Consider the following 16,563-nt stretch of genomic DNA (forward strand, 5'->3'; position numbering starts at 1 on the left):
GGAGCGCGAGGGCACGAAGGATCTTGGCAACGGCGAGCGGGAGGAGTGGGCGGGCCGGGTCGGGGTCGTGGAGGACGTGGACGGCCTGGTCGGCGCCCATGGCGAGTGCGGTGGGGAGCGGGCGGGCCGGGTCGGGGTCGTGGACGGTGCGGTCGGCGCCCATGGCGATCGCGGTGCGGAGCGTGTCGGCGGAGTGGCAGAGCTTCGTGACGGGAGGGGAGCGACTCTACCCAGGGGCTTTTTTACAAAAGAACGACACGTTTCTTCCCACTTATTGAAGGACCGCGGGTTGATTTCTATAAAACGCAAGGTCTTTTGTGCAAACAAAAGCCCAAGACACACCCTATAAATATGACAGGTTAGCTTTGGTAGGACGCACCCGGCACCTCCTCATCAGAAGAAAAAAAAAAAGCTTTGGTGGGACGCACGGCGCGATCAATTCATGCATGGCACCCCCTCAGTAGGAGATGAAGATGAAGTCGCTGTCGCTACAGACGCGGTGCCCGCCGGACCCCATGGCGCAGCACGGCGGTTTCTGGTTTCCCGGATACATCGTTGAGGCAATGGAGGCCGTGGCGCTGTTCGAGCCGAGGGCATCCGACGTCTTGCTCGCCTCCTTCCCCAAGTCCGGCACGACCTGGCTCAAGGCACTCGCTTTCGCCGCGGTCCATCGGGCAGAGCACCCGCCGCACAGTCCGGACCATCCGCTCCGCCACCGCAACCCCCACCAGTGCGTGGAATTCCTGGAGTTCGCCTTCGCTGAGTCGGCCACCACGGCAGACGACGTCTTCGCGGCGCTCCCTTCTCCGCGCGTGCTTGCCACCCACCTGCCCTACTCCCTCCTGCCGGAGCGCGTCACGGTCACGGCGGAGGCCGGCCGAATCGTGTACATCTGCAGGGACCCCAAGGACACGCTGGTCTCCATGTGGATGTTTGCCAAGAAGTGTATGGCGGTCGCCGGCAGCGGCACTGCTGTGGAGGAGGAGGACACCTTCACCTTCAAGGAGGCGTTCGAGCTCTTCTGCCAGGGCCAGTGCGCCAACGGCCCGCCGTGGCACCACGTCGCCGGCTACTGGGAGGCGAGCCAGAGGTGGCCCGACAAGGTGCTCTTCCTCCGGTACGAGGAGCTTCTCCAGGACCCCGTGGGCAACGTGAGGAAGCTGGCGGGGTTCATGGGCCGCGGTTTCTCCGAGGACGAGGAGGCAGCCGGGCTGCTGCAGCAGATTGTGGAGCTGTGCAGCTTCCACGCCCTCAAGAACATGAAGGTGAACAAGAGTGGCACCGTGTACGACCTGAAGAACGAGTCCTTCTTCCGGAATGGGGTCGCCGGGGACTGGACCAACCATATGACACCGGCCATGGCAGCTATGCTTGACAAGATCGTCCACGACGCACTGGGGCTGCAAGGGTCGGGCTTCACCTTCCGACCATAGCACTTCACCTGCCGGATCCGAGGGGCGTGCCTTTCATTTCCACGTTTCCAAAGTCTGAGTCTTGTTGTCTACACACAGACAGCAGGGTGTTTTGTGTGTGTGTGTGTATACATATATATGGGCGTGGTTATATGTAAGTTGTTTTTCTACATCTACTAATAAAGGAAGAACTACATTTTACAATCCTAATTTCCAAAGTTTTAGTCTTGTTAACTCTACACACATGCACCAGAGCACCAGGGTGTGTGTGTGTGTATAACAGCTGAGTGTGTTTACATAGCACTACTATATTTTTAAGTCGTTTTCAATAAAATTAATCTGAACAATTCACATATATATGTACGATCCCAGTCAAAATATCTCAGGTTTGTTATAATTCTTCTGATTAGATTTAGCTTAGTTTAAACTAATATTATGTTTATACGTGATGCCCGCCTACATGCCTATATGGGACTGTAGGACTCTGTTGTCGCATGCTCAAGATTCCAGGCAGGAAAAACTATAATGCAAGAAACACATATTGGATTCCAAGAAAGACAGGTCAGATTGAAATATTAAAAATCATTGTTCTGATTACAGTGATAGGTTTGTTAACTGTTATGCTTGGTTTTATTGTTCCTTTCTGGAGGAGCAGAAAGAAGTTATCTCTGGAACTACCATTGAGTTCCAGTAGCGATCTCCAGATCTTTTCAAACTTGGAAATAAAGAAGGCAACGATGAATTTCTCTGATAAACTTGGAGAAGGTGAATTATGCACTCATATCTAAGAACATGATCACCTAAAAGCCCGCGGACGTGCCAACGTCACTCCCCGGGCGTGTTTCTATTTTATTCGACTGTGCAGCCATACTCCTCATTTTTATCCTCATAGGTCCGGTCGCTTGCACATGAATGGTGAAGAGAAAGATAGAGAAAATAAAATAAATAAATAAAAGAAAAAAGGTGACCCGAATGGGGCCGCGTCCTATGTGATGGACTGATCGGGAGCTCGGGGCGTGTAAGCGAGTCTTTGTATTTTTTTCATATTTGAGATGGATATGAGAATTCACGGACAAACGGACGTATAGGGACCATATAAATGATTCGATTGGATCATTTTTTTTTTCTTCTCTCTTTTCTTAGGTTATTGACGGGTGTTCTGCAATGAGTCCACCTAGCTCGTGTTTAATGGTAAAGTGAGAAAAGTCCAAAAACTAGCATTCGCTATTATTTTCATATGCGTGCATCAAATTATAGATGGTGGTTGAGCGTGACCCGTCCAGTCAAATAGGCAATGCTAAAAGCATGGGGTGCCATAAATAGCCTGGGGAGGATGCTCCACTCTAAGAATCCTAGTTAGTGCAGTCACATCGTTCTAGCTATTTCAGAAAAGCTGTACCAAAATTAAAGTGCTAGTACATGCATGTCGCGTTCTAAGGGCATCTCGAGGCCCCGAGGCTCATCCCAACAGTCTGTCATGATCCTTTTTTTTCGATGTGAAAAAACCCAACCAAGTTGTGTCCACGATTCCCTTTTTCATCGGTGAAGGCCGAAACTCGCACTGGTGGTCCCAGATCGAACCCAACGCATCAGGCGTCCCGGAACGTCGGGGAAAACGTTTTTAGCGCGAAGTGTGTGCATCCATCGAGTGAGTGACTAGGCGCGTCCCCATGATGCACGTCCTGTCCACTCCCGTCACGTGTTCACACGATTGCCGCACCGCCCCGCAGATATATAAGCCGCTCCTCACCCTCGCCGGTGACCACACACCTTTTGCCAGACTCTCGCCACCGATGCCCTTTCCTTTTTTCGCCCCTTTCGTCAACGACGCCTCCTCTCCCTCTCTCCAGCAATGGGCGAACGCTACCCCGGCGACGGAGCAGCGACCAACGGCTTTGGCCGTCGCCACATGCACGAGTCCGAAGCATGCCTCCTCTACGAGGCGGATTATCCGACGCCACCGGATATGCGTGTGCCGAGCTCGTGGAGGCTGAGCGCCAGCGGGGATCCCGTGCCAGCGCCGTCATCTGCACCTGACCGGCGCGCAGAGATCACACGCATACGATCCTCGCTCCCGACGGCTTCGCGGAACCTACCGAGGTACGCGCCCAACAACAACAAGTTATGGACGGCGTACTTCAAACGACGTCACGCCGACCAGCTCGCCGCAACCAACGATGGCGCCCCCCGTGGCCGCTTCAACTCCGAGGGACGCCGCCTATGGTGGGGCGTCCCCGGCCGCACGTTGGAGGCCGTCCTCGAGCGTGGTAACTCGCCCCGACTGGAATACCTGACGCCACTCTCCTTCTCCCGTCACCGTGGCAATTCCTGGACAGTCTACGAACCCTCGTATCCCCTCTCAAAATATGAGAAGCACATAGGACGCGACCACAGGCCGATCCGCCTTTAATCTTATCTTTGCTCTGATGCCTCCTTATCCGCATGGGTGGAGTGGAATGGGGTGAGTGTACGTGGTGTGACAACTGACAAGAATAGCAATGCCATCACTATTCAAGGACATCACTATGCAATGCATGTGTTTCCGGCGCTGGTTTACTGTTCATCACACAAGATGGTGTTTCTCTACATAAGGCTGGCCATAATGGAAGTAACTAAGGTAGTACTCCCCCCGTTTCTAAATATAAGTCTTTTAAGCGAATTCACTAAGGGACTACATACAGAACAAAATGAGTGAATCTATACTCTAAATTATGTCTATATACATCCGTATGTAGTCTTTTAGTGGAATCTCTAAAAAGACTTATATTATGGAACGGAAGGAGTATTATGTACTTCGGACTAGCAAACATGCTGATGTTGCAGACAATTAAAGAAGAGAGATGATTAGAATAACATAGATAGATACTGTAACATGTTACTCCCTCCGTTCGGTAATAAGGGTATTTTTTCCTTTTCTGTCAGTCAAAGTATTAAACTTTGACTAACTTTATTGAAAAAAGCCTTCAATAGTGGCCGCCTCCTGTGACACTGTTGTATGATAGTGTTATACGATACTTTCGCCTAAAACAGTGTACCTATTCAATGCAAAGTGACAGGGGTAGGCCGCTGCTCGACTTGAATTGGAGGCAGCAGAGTTGGCACAAAGTAGAACGTGACATTTCTAATCCAAAAGCAAAGTTGGCAGATGCCTAGGATGTAGGTCGGTGGCTTGCTGGTAGCTCAGCTGTGGGATCTGTCACGCGCATCATCCAATTTTCGGGAGGAGAAATTGAGCGAACGTACACGTACGGACAATATTTAGGTGGGTTATAAGATGATCGGAAGAAATAAGGGCGAGGGGGCCACACCCCTCAGAATCAGGGGGTGATGGAAATTAGTTGACGAAGGGATCCGTAAACCCTCCGTATAATTTAGAATTTTTGAGAGAAATTGATCAGCGATCTACTCCCTCCGTTCCTAAATATAAGTCTTTCTAGAGGTTTCACTAATGAACTACATACCGATGTATATAGACATACTTTAAAGTATAGATTCACTCATTTTGCTTCGTACGTAGACATCTAGTGAAATATCTTAAAAGACTTATATTTCGGTACGGAGGGAGTATATCTTGGAACTACACAAATTTATTTTACGGAAACCCAAAAACGAAAATGATGCGCCCCGACAGAACAAATCCGCTATAGCATACAACAAATTTAAAACACATAGATTATACATAGTTCTCGTTGCAAAGTTTGTCGGACACACCAGTGTTCGTATATCCTTTTCTAAAAAAACAGTGTTTGTGTATACATTAAATTTAAAGCATCAGCACCTGCACCTTGCAAAATCCGGCCCCTCAAATGCCCGCGGTCACGGGCGCTTCGGCAGGTGCTAATTGGTCATGACTTAAATTTTTCACTCCACATCCAACTCTCTTATATTTCATCCTCCCAATTCATATAAAAGCATGCATAATATATCGTACGTACTACGTAATCTTCTTCCTCGTCGAAGATGGCCTGCACCGGAGCCCGAGTGGCGTGCGTCGCCACCTGCGTAGCCTCTTCCTTCGTCGCCTGCGCCGCCTCGTGCACCGCCTCCTGTGTCGCTCGCGCTTCCTTTATCAGACGCCTGGACACCACAGCCGACTCGGAATAGACAGAGTTGTGCCGAACCCTCTCCATAGGCTGTACATGAGATTTTTTTTTTTTTTTTTTTTTGCAGGACATCAATGGGGTAAGGGGGCCATGCGATTTCTACAAATTTGAGGATGCATATGGTGTGCAGCTATGGCACAATATAGCCGTGCCGGCCATGGTCAGAGCTGCTCAGAACATGTGTGCCGGCACGGGCAAGAATGCGGAAATACATGGGAAAATGAAGGAAATAGAAGATATGATTGCCAAGTTGTTAGTAATCTGTTCAACTGTGATATTCATACAGGCGATCGGCCTGTTTTCAACATAATGAAAAATAATAAGCTGGCACAGTGATGTTATTTTCATGTAATGCGTCCGAAATGCTTGTAGACAATCTCGGAATGATAGTACCGGTATTTAAATCATTTTGTTTCTTGGGTTTTTTTTGAGAAGGAGGTTAAACCCCCAGCCTCTGCATCAATTGATGCATGCAGTCATCTTATTAATTATTCCACAAAGGTCTAACAAGAGTATACATCAATCCTCCCAAAGCCACCACTCACACCTACAAACTCGATAATGTGGAGTGCTCTCACTCCATATATCTAAGACCGGTGTTGTTTTCAATCCATCCACATAACGTATCGGGAACAACAGACGGTGTAGCACACTTAAAACGCACACCTCACGCACACGTTTTACCAGCCGCCATCATCCTCGAACCACTAACCCATCTTCAGGCAAGAGATCCGCATCATCCTTGCCAGTCCAATCATCCGTCGACGCCACCACGGCGCCGAACGGCGCCACCGCCCTGCGCTCATCCGTCCAGATGCGAAGACTCCGGGAGATCTGTCGTGCGTAGCACCTGCCAACCAGGCATGACTCAGCGTAGCACCTGTCGGCCAGGCATGATTTGACAGCTCCACCAAAATTCCGTGCAAGATGAAGCCGCTCCACCTCTTGCCTCAGTCTGCCAGCGCTGCTCCACAAACGATGCTCCCAAAAGAGAAACGGCACCGCAGTACCGCCGCCCACCGGAGTTAGGGTTTTCACCCGAGAGGCAAGGAAGGGAAGCAGAGGAGCAGATGTATACCGACGTCTCCAAAAAGAATAACGGCGCCCTTGAGCATCGTCGTCGGTGCGGCCGACCTGGGCCAACCAAGGGGTTTCCCCCAATCCGAATCTCCTCCACCGGCTTCACCCACAGGAAGGGCCCCGGCAACCACGCCGGCACCACTAAGAATCCGCAGGAGAGAGGCCCACAGATCAGGACCTGAGGGGCGCTGGTGGCGGTGCGGGCAGCGGCCGACGAAGGGGAACAACACACCTCCACAACGACGTTTCCAAGAAAGATAGCGTCGCCGTCGCGGCTCCGATGAAGACCGGAGCAAGGACTTCTCCCGGAGCTGCGCTGAATATCCACCGCCACCGACCGCTGAGCATGGCCGCCACGCACCATCACGATCCCCAGCCAAGGCCACTGCACCGCGCGCCCTGGACACTGCTCGTGCCCAGCCGACCAGCGCAGCCGCGCCCGGCTGCCGCTCCCTACCACCAGGGTCGAGCGCCTCCCTAGATCCGGCCATGGAGCCCCGGATCCGCCCTCCATCGCCGCCGATTGGCGAGATCACACCGGATCCCGCAACCGCCGACGCGGGGCGCCGCCGTCAGAGCCCGAGGGCCGAAGCGAGGGGCGCCGCCGCCGCCATCCCCGGGGGGCGCGCGGCTTTGCCGGCGCCCCCTCCGGCAGCGGCGAAGCGGGAGGGGGCGGAGAGGGGGTCCGGTGGCGGCGCGGTGCATGTCTCTACCCAGAGAGGATGCGCGCCGGCGACGTGCTCGCGAGACGCCGGACTGGAGGAGCGCGGGCCGGGCAGATCGGGCTTCCTACTTGCTTATGATGCTCCTTAATAGTGTGCATTATAAGAACATCAATGGCATGCAAATAACTCTAAGAGATTCAAGAGCTGCTAGCTCCACCGTCTGTTATCTAATCCTGGTAATGAAAGAGTTACATGGGTCCATTCATGCATGGGTAGCTAGTAACCACATTACTAGAATACGTGATGGTTAAAATTGTTTGCATCGTTCATCTAAAAAAGAGAGTACATGCTGAACTAGGCCACACCAGAATACATGTGATAACTGATAACTGATAACACACTGTAGAAGCCGTAGATCGACTAGGCATAGATAGATCCGGTGAAACCTTTTACTCACCTAGTCCCGAGCCCGAGGAACTCCCTGCTCCGGCCATCAGTGCCGGTGTAGTCGTCGGTGGCGTGAGGGAAGAGGTGTGGTCGTGGGTGGTGCTTCCCGTGAGCACTGCGCTAACCCTAGATCGGAAGGGGATTTAGGTGGGGAGTCTGGCGGTGCGGTGAACCTCGTACCGTGCGTCCCGGTCCCCATCACTTTACATATAGCGCAGGTCACAGGGGCCCACCAACCATAACGGGTTGGGCGCCCCCGATCAAGGCGCATAGATCAAGGGCCCGGTGGGCCGTTGGGCCCACGCGGAAGAGATCAACCTAACATTCTCCCCCTTGATTTCAACTTTCACTTTGACTTTATACTTTTATTTTTTCCATCACATATAGGCGTGTAGAGCATGTCTCATCGTCACAGCTTAATTGCCGATAGAATCATACAGCCACAACACACCTTTTGTTTTGAAACAAATTCATTTGCTTCTGGGCCTCTTATTGTCCAGGGATCATAGGCTTTCCATCAAACCCATGCCGGCTAAGTGTTCGTTGAACACACTGGGTGGTAAGCCTTTCGTTAGCGGATCCGCAAGCATATACTTCGTACTTATATGCTCGAGACTTATAGTTTGATCCTGGATTTTATCTTTCACAACATAATACTTTATATCTATTGTCTTGACAACATTGCTGAACTTGTTGTTGTGAGCGTAGAATACTGCGGGCTGGTTGTCGCAGTATATCTTTAGTGGCTTGTGGATACAAGCTACCACTTTCAAGTCGGGTATAAATTTCTTTAGCCATATCACCTGCCCGGTGGCTTCAAAACATGCTATGAACTCTGCTTGCATCGTAGACGATGCAACTATGGTCTGTTTAGAGCATTTCCATGAAATAGCTCCCCCTGCGAGAGTGAACACGTACCCAGACATGGATTTTCTATCATCTCTATCTCCGGCAAAATCGGGGTCGGAGTACCCTTTTATCTTTAGGGAATCAGATCGCCTATATGTCAGCATGATTTCCTTTGTGCCTTGCACATAACGCAAAGCTTTCTTTGCCATCTTCCAGTGCTCTTGGCCTGGATTTGCTTGATATCTACCAAGTACTCCGGCGATAAAAGCTAAGTCAGGGCGTGTGCACACTTGTGCGTACTGTAAACTTCCAACAGTCGAAGTATACGGTACTGTTTTTATTTCATTGAGCTCATACTGATTCTTGGGACATTGATATTTCCCAAAACTATCACCCTTGACTATGGGAGCAGGTGTGGCTTTGCTCTTATGCATATTATACTTTTGGAGAACTTTCTCTAAATATGCTTTCTGTGAGAGTCCTAAGACTCCATTCTTCCTGTCTCGGCGAATTTCAATGCCCAAAACATATGAAGCTACACCAAGGTCTTTCATGTCGAAATGTGAGGATAAAAACTTCTTTGTCTCTTGTAGTAGACCAATACCATTGCTTGCAAGCAAGATATCATCCACATACAAGATTAGGAAAATATATTTCCCATGTTTAAACTTAGCATAAATGCAATTATCCTCAACATTTTCTTGGAATCCAAATCTTTTAATGGTATCATTGAACTTGATGTACCATTGTCTAGAGGCTTGCCTTAGCCCATAAATGGATTTCTTTAGACGGCAACCTAGATCTTCCTTGCCTTCCATGATAAAACCCTTGGGTTGTTTCATGTAGACATCTTCTTCTAAATCACCGTTTAGAAACGCCGTCTTTACATCCATTTGATGCAGCTCTAAATCAAAATGAGCAACTAGTGCCATTATGATTCTGAAGGAATCCTTACAAGAGACCGGAGAAAAGGTCTCATTGTAATCTATCCCTTCTCTTTGTGTAAATCCTTTTGCCACAAGTCGGGCTTTATACTTGTCTACATTCCCATTAGAGTCATACTTTGTTTTGTAGACCCATTTGCAGCCTACTGTCTTTGCTCCTTTAGGAATAATCTCTAAGTCCCAAACATGATTGGAACTCATCGATTTCATCTCATCTTCCATTGCCTCTATCCATTTTGATGAGTGAGGGCTTTTAATGGCCTCCTCATAAGTGGTGGGATCACCTTCCATGTGGGCCATTTCTGTATTGTATACTTTATAATCAGTAGAAATAGCGGGTCTTCTTGTTCTATTAGACCTTCTAAGTGCCGCATTGTCGGGCACACTTTCTACTAATTCTTGCTGCACTTCCAATTCATGATCAACAACGGGTTCAGTCGGCTCCTGAAGGACAGGTTCCGGGTCTTCTCCCGCAGTTGTCATGGTTGGAGTTACGGCGGGTAGTGAGAAAAATGGGTCTTGAATCATCGGAATCGGTGCATGCACCCTTTTCTCCTCAAGATCAATTTTCCGAGCTACCCGGCTCCCCCTCATCATCTCGTCCTCTAAGAAGACAGCATGTCTCGTTTCCACAAACTTTGTGTATCTGTCTGGACAGTAGAAACAAAAACCTTTTGACCTATCAGGGTAGCCAATGAAATGGCAACTCACTGTCTTCGGGTCTAACTTTCCAAGATTTGGATTAAACATTTTGGCCTCCGCAGGGCATCCCCACACTCTTAAGTGCTGAAGGGATGGCACTCTTCCTGTCCAGAGCTCGTGCGGTGTTTTGGGCACCGACTTGCTTGGAACTCTGTTGAGAATGTGAATGGCGGTTTTAAGCGCCTCCATCCACAATCCCAACGGAAGGTCTGAGTAGCTCATCATGCTGCGTACCATATCCATGAGAGTACGGTTACGCCTTTCAGGTACTCCATTTTGCTGAGGCTCGCCCACATGGAATACTAGGCAACTATGCCAGTCTCTTGCAAGAATTTTGCAAAAGGTCCAGGGACTTGGCCATATGGAGTGTGTCGACCGTAGTACTCCCCCCACGGTGAGACCTCGCTATCTTAATCTTTCTATCAAGCTGATTTTCAACTTCAGCTTTGAATATTTTGAATTTATCCAATGCTTCATGTCGGTCTTTGATTGGATAAATGTAACCGAAGCGGGAGTAATCGTCTGTGAACGTTATGAATGAAACATAACCATCCACACTTTTCACCGGGAACGGTTCACAAATATCAGTGTGGACAATTTCCAGTGTTCCTGTGCTTCGGTTTGCTCCTTTCTTTATCTGTTTTACATATTTCCCTTTAATGCAATCCACGCATTGTTCTAAGTCAGAGAACTCAAACTTTGGGAGAATTTCATTTTTGATTAATCTTTCTATTCTCCCCCTGGAAATATGGCCCAATCGACAGTGCCATAGCTTTGAGGAGTCGTGAGTTCTTTTTCTTTTCTTTTGATCGTTGTTCGACGAAGTACTTTGTTCATTCACATTCAACACATAGGGCGCTTTTTCACATAGCGATAATAAATAAAGCTCATGATGAAGAAATGCATCCCCAACATAATCATTATGAGACCAAATGACACATTTGCCATGTCCAAAGAAACATTGATATTCGTCTTTGTCTAAACAGGAAACACTTATTAAGTTCTTATTACATGAAGGTACGAAAAGCACATCCCTAAGAAGAAGTTTGAAACCACCGGCTAGCTCCAAGGAGACGTCACCCACAGCTTCAACTTCGGCTTGCACACCGTTCGCAACTTCAATTCCTCTTGAATTTCTTGGCAAAGTTATCGTCGAATTGAATCCTTGTAAAGAATTTGCAACATGAACAGTTGCTCCTGAGTCAATCCACCAAGTAGATTTCATAAACTTTGTATACAAGGATTCATTTACAAACGAAACTATATCTTTACCTCTCTTCGCCATGAAGGTCTTTAGAAAAACAGGGCAATCCTTCTTGTAGTGCCCTTTCTCCTTAGAGTGGACGCAAGTTTCCCTGTCCACTTGAATGTGCCTATGCTGATAATGGACATGAGCATTGCCATTGCCATTGCCATTGCCATTGCCATTGCCCTGTGGCTTGGAGGGAGAAGCTTTGTTGGGCGGAAAACCCTTCTTCTTTTCCTTCACATAGTTAATAGTGCCACCATGTGAGGCCTTAATCCTCTCCTCCTCCTGAGTGCACATTGCGATGACCTTTTCTATGTCCCAAGTCTCAGGCTGCATGTTGTAGTTAACAACAAAGGTCTCGAACTCCTTAGGCAAAGAAGCCATCACCAGATGGACAAGGAGAGCTGGTTTTATCTCCAGATCCGCATCCATAGGTTTGAGCTTAGCCGCCGTGTGGCTCATCCTAAGGATGTGCTCCCTTATGCCATGGCCAGCACCATGGTAGCTCTCTGTCACCAGCTGTTTGATCAACTGGGTGGCATACGTCTTAGAAGAGCCAGTAAACTGACTCTTTATCTTATTCAGCATTTCTTTTATCGTAGGGCAATCAGCAATTGATCCCACGATAGTGGTCTCAATGGTGTTCTTTATAAACGCCAAACATTTCTTGTTGGCATTTAACCATGGCATGTTGCTGATGGAGTGGGACATCACCTCTTTTTTCATAATTTCCTTTCTTTTTGTCCCAGCTCTCATCATCCTCAACAGTCTCTCTGACTGGGTCTGCAGGTCCAGCTGGCTGTGGCTCCTCCAGAACCCAGTCCACCTCTGCAATGCAGAGGGCCATGTCCACCTTCTTCCTCCACTCAGAGTAGTTGTCCCCCCTGAGTGTCGGAATTTTCTTGAGGCAACTCATCAAATGGAAACCTCCTGAAATCACCAAATAAGTGAAGTCAGTACGACAATCATATGCATTAAATAACGTTGGTTAAAATAATCATATAATTTCCTATGCATATTAATCTACATTACCGTTGGGCAAATGATAGAAATAAATGCATCATTTTGCAATATGCAATATGACCGTGTGATTAAACAACGTCGGTCAGAATAACAACATGATCATATTCCATATTGCTTTTAGCAGCGGAAAACGTGAAATAAAATTTCATGTGCCTCTTAACTTTACAGAAAATAATTCTGACATTGAAAATAAAATTCATGAACTTTATTAATGCTTTTATCAAATTCATGAACTATCCCTTTTCTGAGAAAGCTATTTTATTCTCAAAATACTTTCTACTTTTCTTTATAGAAAAAATATATAACAATTCTGTAAATATTCACAGAAACTTTGAACATTTTTACTTTCTATTTTTCTAAACATATTTTTATATAAAAAACGTTTAGAAAACACTTTTATATCTGTCTATATAGACAGAGAACGAAAAATCCTTTAAAACCTAAAAAAAGGAGCCGGCCCTGGGGCTTTTTCTGCTTTTGGCCCGAAGGCCCATTTCGCCTTGCGCGCCCGCAGGTCGTTGCGCCAGTTTGGCCTGGCCTGGGCCGGCCTGCCTCCCGCCGGCCTAAGGCCTTTTCCTTTCGGCCCGTGGCCTTTCCCCCTTTTGGCCCGTTGGCGGCTTAGGTCTTTGCCCTGGACCGTCGGATTAGATCCGACGGCCGGGTGCAAGCATCGCTGGGTTAAAACCCGAACTGCACCAGCCGAAAACCCTAGCCGTTTTCATTTTCTCCTCCCGGCGCCGCTCTATCCCTTTTCTCCTCCCTCTCTCTCCCTATAGAGAGACCGAGAGCGGCTCCTCCTCTCGTCGGGCATGGCCGACGGTGGGCCGGACCCTCCGCGCGGTGGCTCTAAGCCCCGCCGTGTGCTGGCCGGGCGGTGGCCGCCGGCTGTGGTGGCCGAGGGCCCCGCGCCGTGCGCCGTCTGCCTCGCCGAGGAGGAGGCCGTCGGGGTTGGCCGACGGGGAGCCGGGTCCTTCCCTCGCGCGGTGGCTCTAAGGCCCCGCCGAGGTGGCCTCTCTTCGCGCGGTGGCTCTCAGGCCCCGCCGAGAGGGATCCCGCGGTGGCTCTCTGCCCTGCTCGGATATGGCCCCTTTTCTTCTTTTTTTTCTTGTGGCCGTGCCCCTTTCCTATCGCAGCGGCGACGCCCTTTACTCCCCTTGCCGGTGCGCGCCCTCTCCCGAGGGAGAGTGCACCGCCGTCAAGGGAGGTGTTGGGATGCCAACTACCCTGCTGTTCTTTTCACCCTTGAGCAGTTCGATGGCGCCATCTCCGTCCCCTTTGCCGGCTGCGCGAGCACCTCTAGGGTGAACGCGCCGCCGTCAAACGGTTCGGTAGTGGCGCCCTTTTCCTTTGTTTTGCATAGTTCCCCCTCTCTTTTTGTTGTCTTTTGTCGGTTTCAATCCGATCTTCTTTTGGATCTTGATCCATACTTAGCCACCGAGGGGGTAGGTTCTTCTTCCCCTCACCTCGGCTTGCCGATGCGTGTGGGGATCGAGAGGAAAAGGCGCGGCCTTGCGGCGGCGCTTCTTTTCCGACGAGGCCGTAGCCATCCTCGGTGCCTTGCCCATCTAGGGTTCGTAGGGGGAGGGAACAAATGCTTTCTTTTCTTTGTACCGAATAAATCTCTGCCTAGTGGCTCTGATACCAATGTAGAAGCCGTAGATCGACTAGGCATAGATAGATCCGGTGAAACCTTTTACTCACCTAGTCCCGAGCCCGAGGAACTCCCTGCTCCGGCCATCAGTGCCGGTGTAGTCATCGGTGGCGTGAGGGAAGAGGTGTGGTCGTGGGTGGTGCTTCCCGTAAGCACTGCGCTAACCCTAGATCGGAAGGGGATTTAGGTGGAGAGTCTGGCGGCGCGGTGAACCTCGTACCGTGCGCCCCGGCCCCCACCACTTTATATATAGCGCAGGTCAGAGGGGCCCACCAACCATAACGGGTTGGGCGCCCCCGATCAGGGCGCATAGATCAAGGGCCCGGTGGGACGTTGGGCCCACACGGAAGAGATCAACCTAACACAAACATCATGTTCATATGAGTGCAAAATAAACATTCAGGGATACAACACCCCTGTGAAAGATGAAAACAGCAATTGAGAAGCTTACTAATTAATTTCCAGCCACATAGGAAGACTTGCGGCCTGCAAGTCGACCTGTAGTGTCCATATTCACCGCAGCTGTGGCGTTTGCGCGCGGGGCGGGGGGGGGGGGGGGGGGGGGGGTTGTGTGACTGGACCATGAACCTCGTTACGGGAGCGCCAAGCGGGGTTGTTTTCTATGTCTTGGGCTACCTCTTCTTGCCGTTTGTGACCTCGACAGGAGATTTCTAACGAGAAACTTTTGGCCTGCCTCTAGAGCAAACACGTGGTGGCGCAATGACTACTTCTGGGGCATCTTCATGCTTAGCTTCTGTTTCTTGTACCTCAGCACCGTCAGCAACGATCACAGTCATGTCCTCTATTGCTTGCTTTGCTTTTGCTATGAATCCGATGCCTATCTCGGAAGCTTCGCGTGAAGCATTACACATCAAAACTAACTGCATAGCTGCAGCGTAAACAACGGCATGCCTAGTGGAGGCCTGAATTGTGTCACTCGGACAACGGTTCAACTGCGAGGTGGTGGATGATGCCGAAGGTTTTGCATCGTGGCTCCATCGAGCGGAGAGTATGCGAGGGGGGATCTCATTCATGTTAACTTGCATCATTACCTTCCAACATAATAGTGACGTTGGTTAGTAGGGATTTGCTAACTGCTTAATAATCCATTTTCTGATCCAAAAAAATATAAGATGGAAAATGACATACTGGGTGACATACCTTTATTATGTGCCTACAAGGCATACCCGAATGTTCAAAATGTTTGCACTCGCACAACAGCTCTAGCTGATCTGGGCTTGAGCAAACCTTGTACAACTTATTGCCATGATCAAGCCTGCCATCGTATTCAGCCCAAGAAACAATGTATTCCCCTTCCACTTCTCCTTGAATGCATGTAAATGCTCCTGACTTGTAAAGCCCAAGATGAAGGTGAAACCTGAATAACAGAACTTTACAAGTCAGGAGCATTTACAAGCCGGGCTGCTGCAGCAGATTGTGGAGCTGTGCAGCTTCCACGCCCTCAAGAACATGAAGGTGAACAAGAGTGGCACCGTGTACGACCTGAAGAACGAGTCCTTCTTCCGGAATGGGGTCGCCGGGGACTGGACCAACCATATGACACCGGCCATGGCAGCTATGCTTGACAAGATCGTCCACGACGCACTGGGGCTGCAAGGGTCGGGCTTCACCTTCCGACCATAGCACTTCACCTGCCGGATCCGAGGGGCGTGCCTTTCATTTCCACGTTTCCAAAGTCTGAGTCTTGTTGTCTACACACAGACAGCAGGGTGTTTTGTGTGTGTGTGTGTATACATATATATGGGCGTGGTTATATGTAAGTTGTTTTTCTACATCTACTAATAAAGGAAGAACTACATTTTACAATCCTAATTTCCAAAGTTTTAGTCTTGTTAACTCTACACACATGCACCAGAGCACCAGGGTGTGTGTGTGTGTATAACAGCTGAGTGTGTTTACATATATATATATGGGCGTGGTTATTTTTAAGTCGTTTTCAATAAAATTAATCTGAACAATTCACATATATATGTACAATCCCAGTCAAAATATCTCAGGTTAGTTATAATTCTTCCGATTAGATTTAGCTTAGTTTAAACTAATATTATGTTTATATGTGATGCCCGCCTACATGCCTATATGGGACTGTGGGACTCTGTTGTGGCATGCTCAAGATTTCAGGCAGGAAAAACTACTACCTCCGTCCCAAAATTCTTGTCTAGGATTTATCTAGATACGGATGTATCTAACACTAAAACGTGACTAGATACATCCATATTTAGAGAAATTTAAGACCAGAATTTTGAGATGGAGGGAGTATAATGCAAGAAACACATATTGGATTCCAAGAAAGACAAGTCAGATTGAAAGATTAAAAATCGTTGTTCTGATTACAGTGATAGGTTTGTTAACCGTTATGCTTGTTTTTATTGTTCCTTTCTGGAGGAGCAGAAAGAAGTTATCTCTGGAACTACCAT

General features: G+C 48.9%; 1 protein-coding gene across 2 annotated transcripts; it reads left to right on the plus strand.

Moving 5' to 3' along the window:
- Window positions 1-297: 297 nt before the first annotated feature.
- Window positions 298-15,958, plus strand: LOC123408607 (cytosolic sulfotransferase 17-like). 2 transcript variants are annotated; one of them, XM_045101672.1, is made up of 2 exons: window positions 298-1,223; window positions 15,560-15,958. In XM_045101672.1, the coding sequence occupies exons 1-2, from the start codon at window positions 468-470 to the stop codon at window positions 15,767-15,769; spliced, it is 966 nt and encodes a 321-aa protein (XP_044957607.1). In that variant the 5' UTR covers window positions 298-467; the 3' UTR covers window positions 15,770-15,958. The 2 variants fall into 2 exon arrangements, with proteins under 2 accessions (XP_044957607.1, XP_044957606.1); XM_045101671.1 differs by lacking the exon at window positions 15,560-15,958 and having other exon boundaries at window positions 321-1,622.
- Window positions 15,959-16,563: the final 605 nt, after the last annotated feature.

Source organism: Hordeum vulgare, chromosome 7H, assembly GCF_904849725.1.
Source record: "Hordeum vulgare subsp. vulgare chromosome 7H, MorexV3_pseudomolecules_assembly, whole genome shotgun sequence".
Classification (NCBI taxonomy): Eukaryota; Viridiplantae; Streptophyta; class Magnoliopsida; order Poales; family Poaceae; genus Hordeum; species Hordeum vulgare.

Coding starts and splice junctions, on each gene's coding strand:
- LOC123408607 (XM_045101672.1), top strand. CDS start 468: ATGAAGATGAAGTCGCTGTCGCTACAGACGCGGTGCCCGCCGGACCCC. Junction 1,224..15,559: donor CAGCCGGGCTGCTGCAGCAG/ATTGTGGAGCTG, acceptor CTGCTGCAGCAG/ATTGTGGAGCTGTGCAGCTT.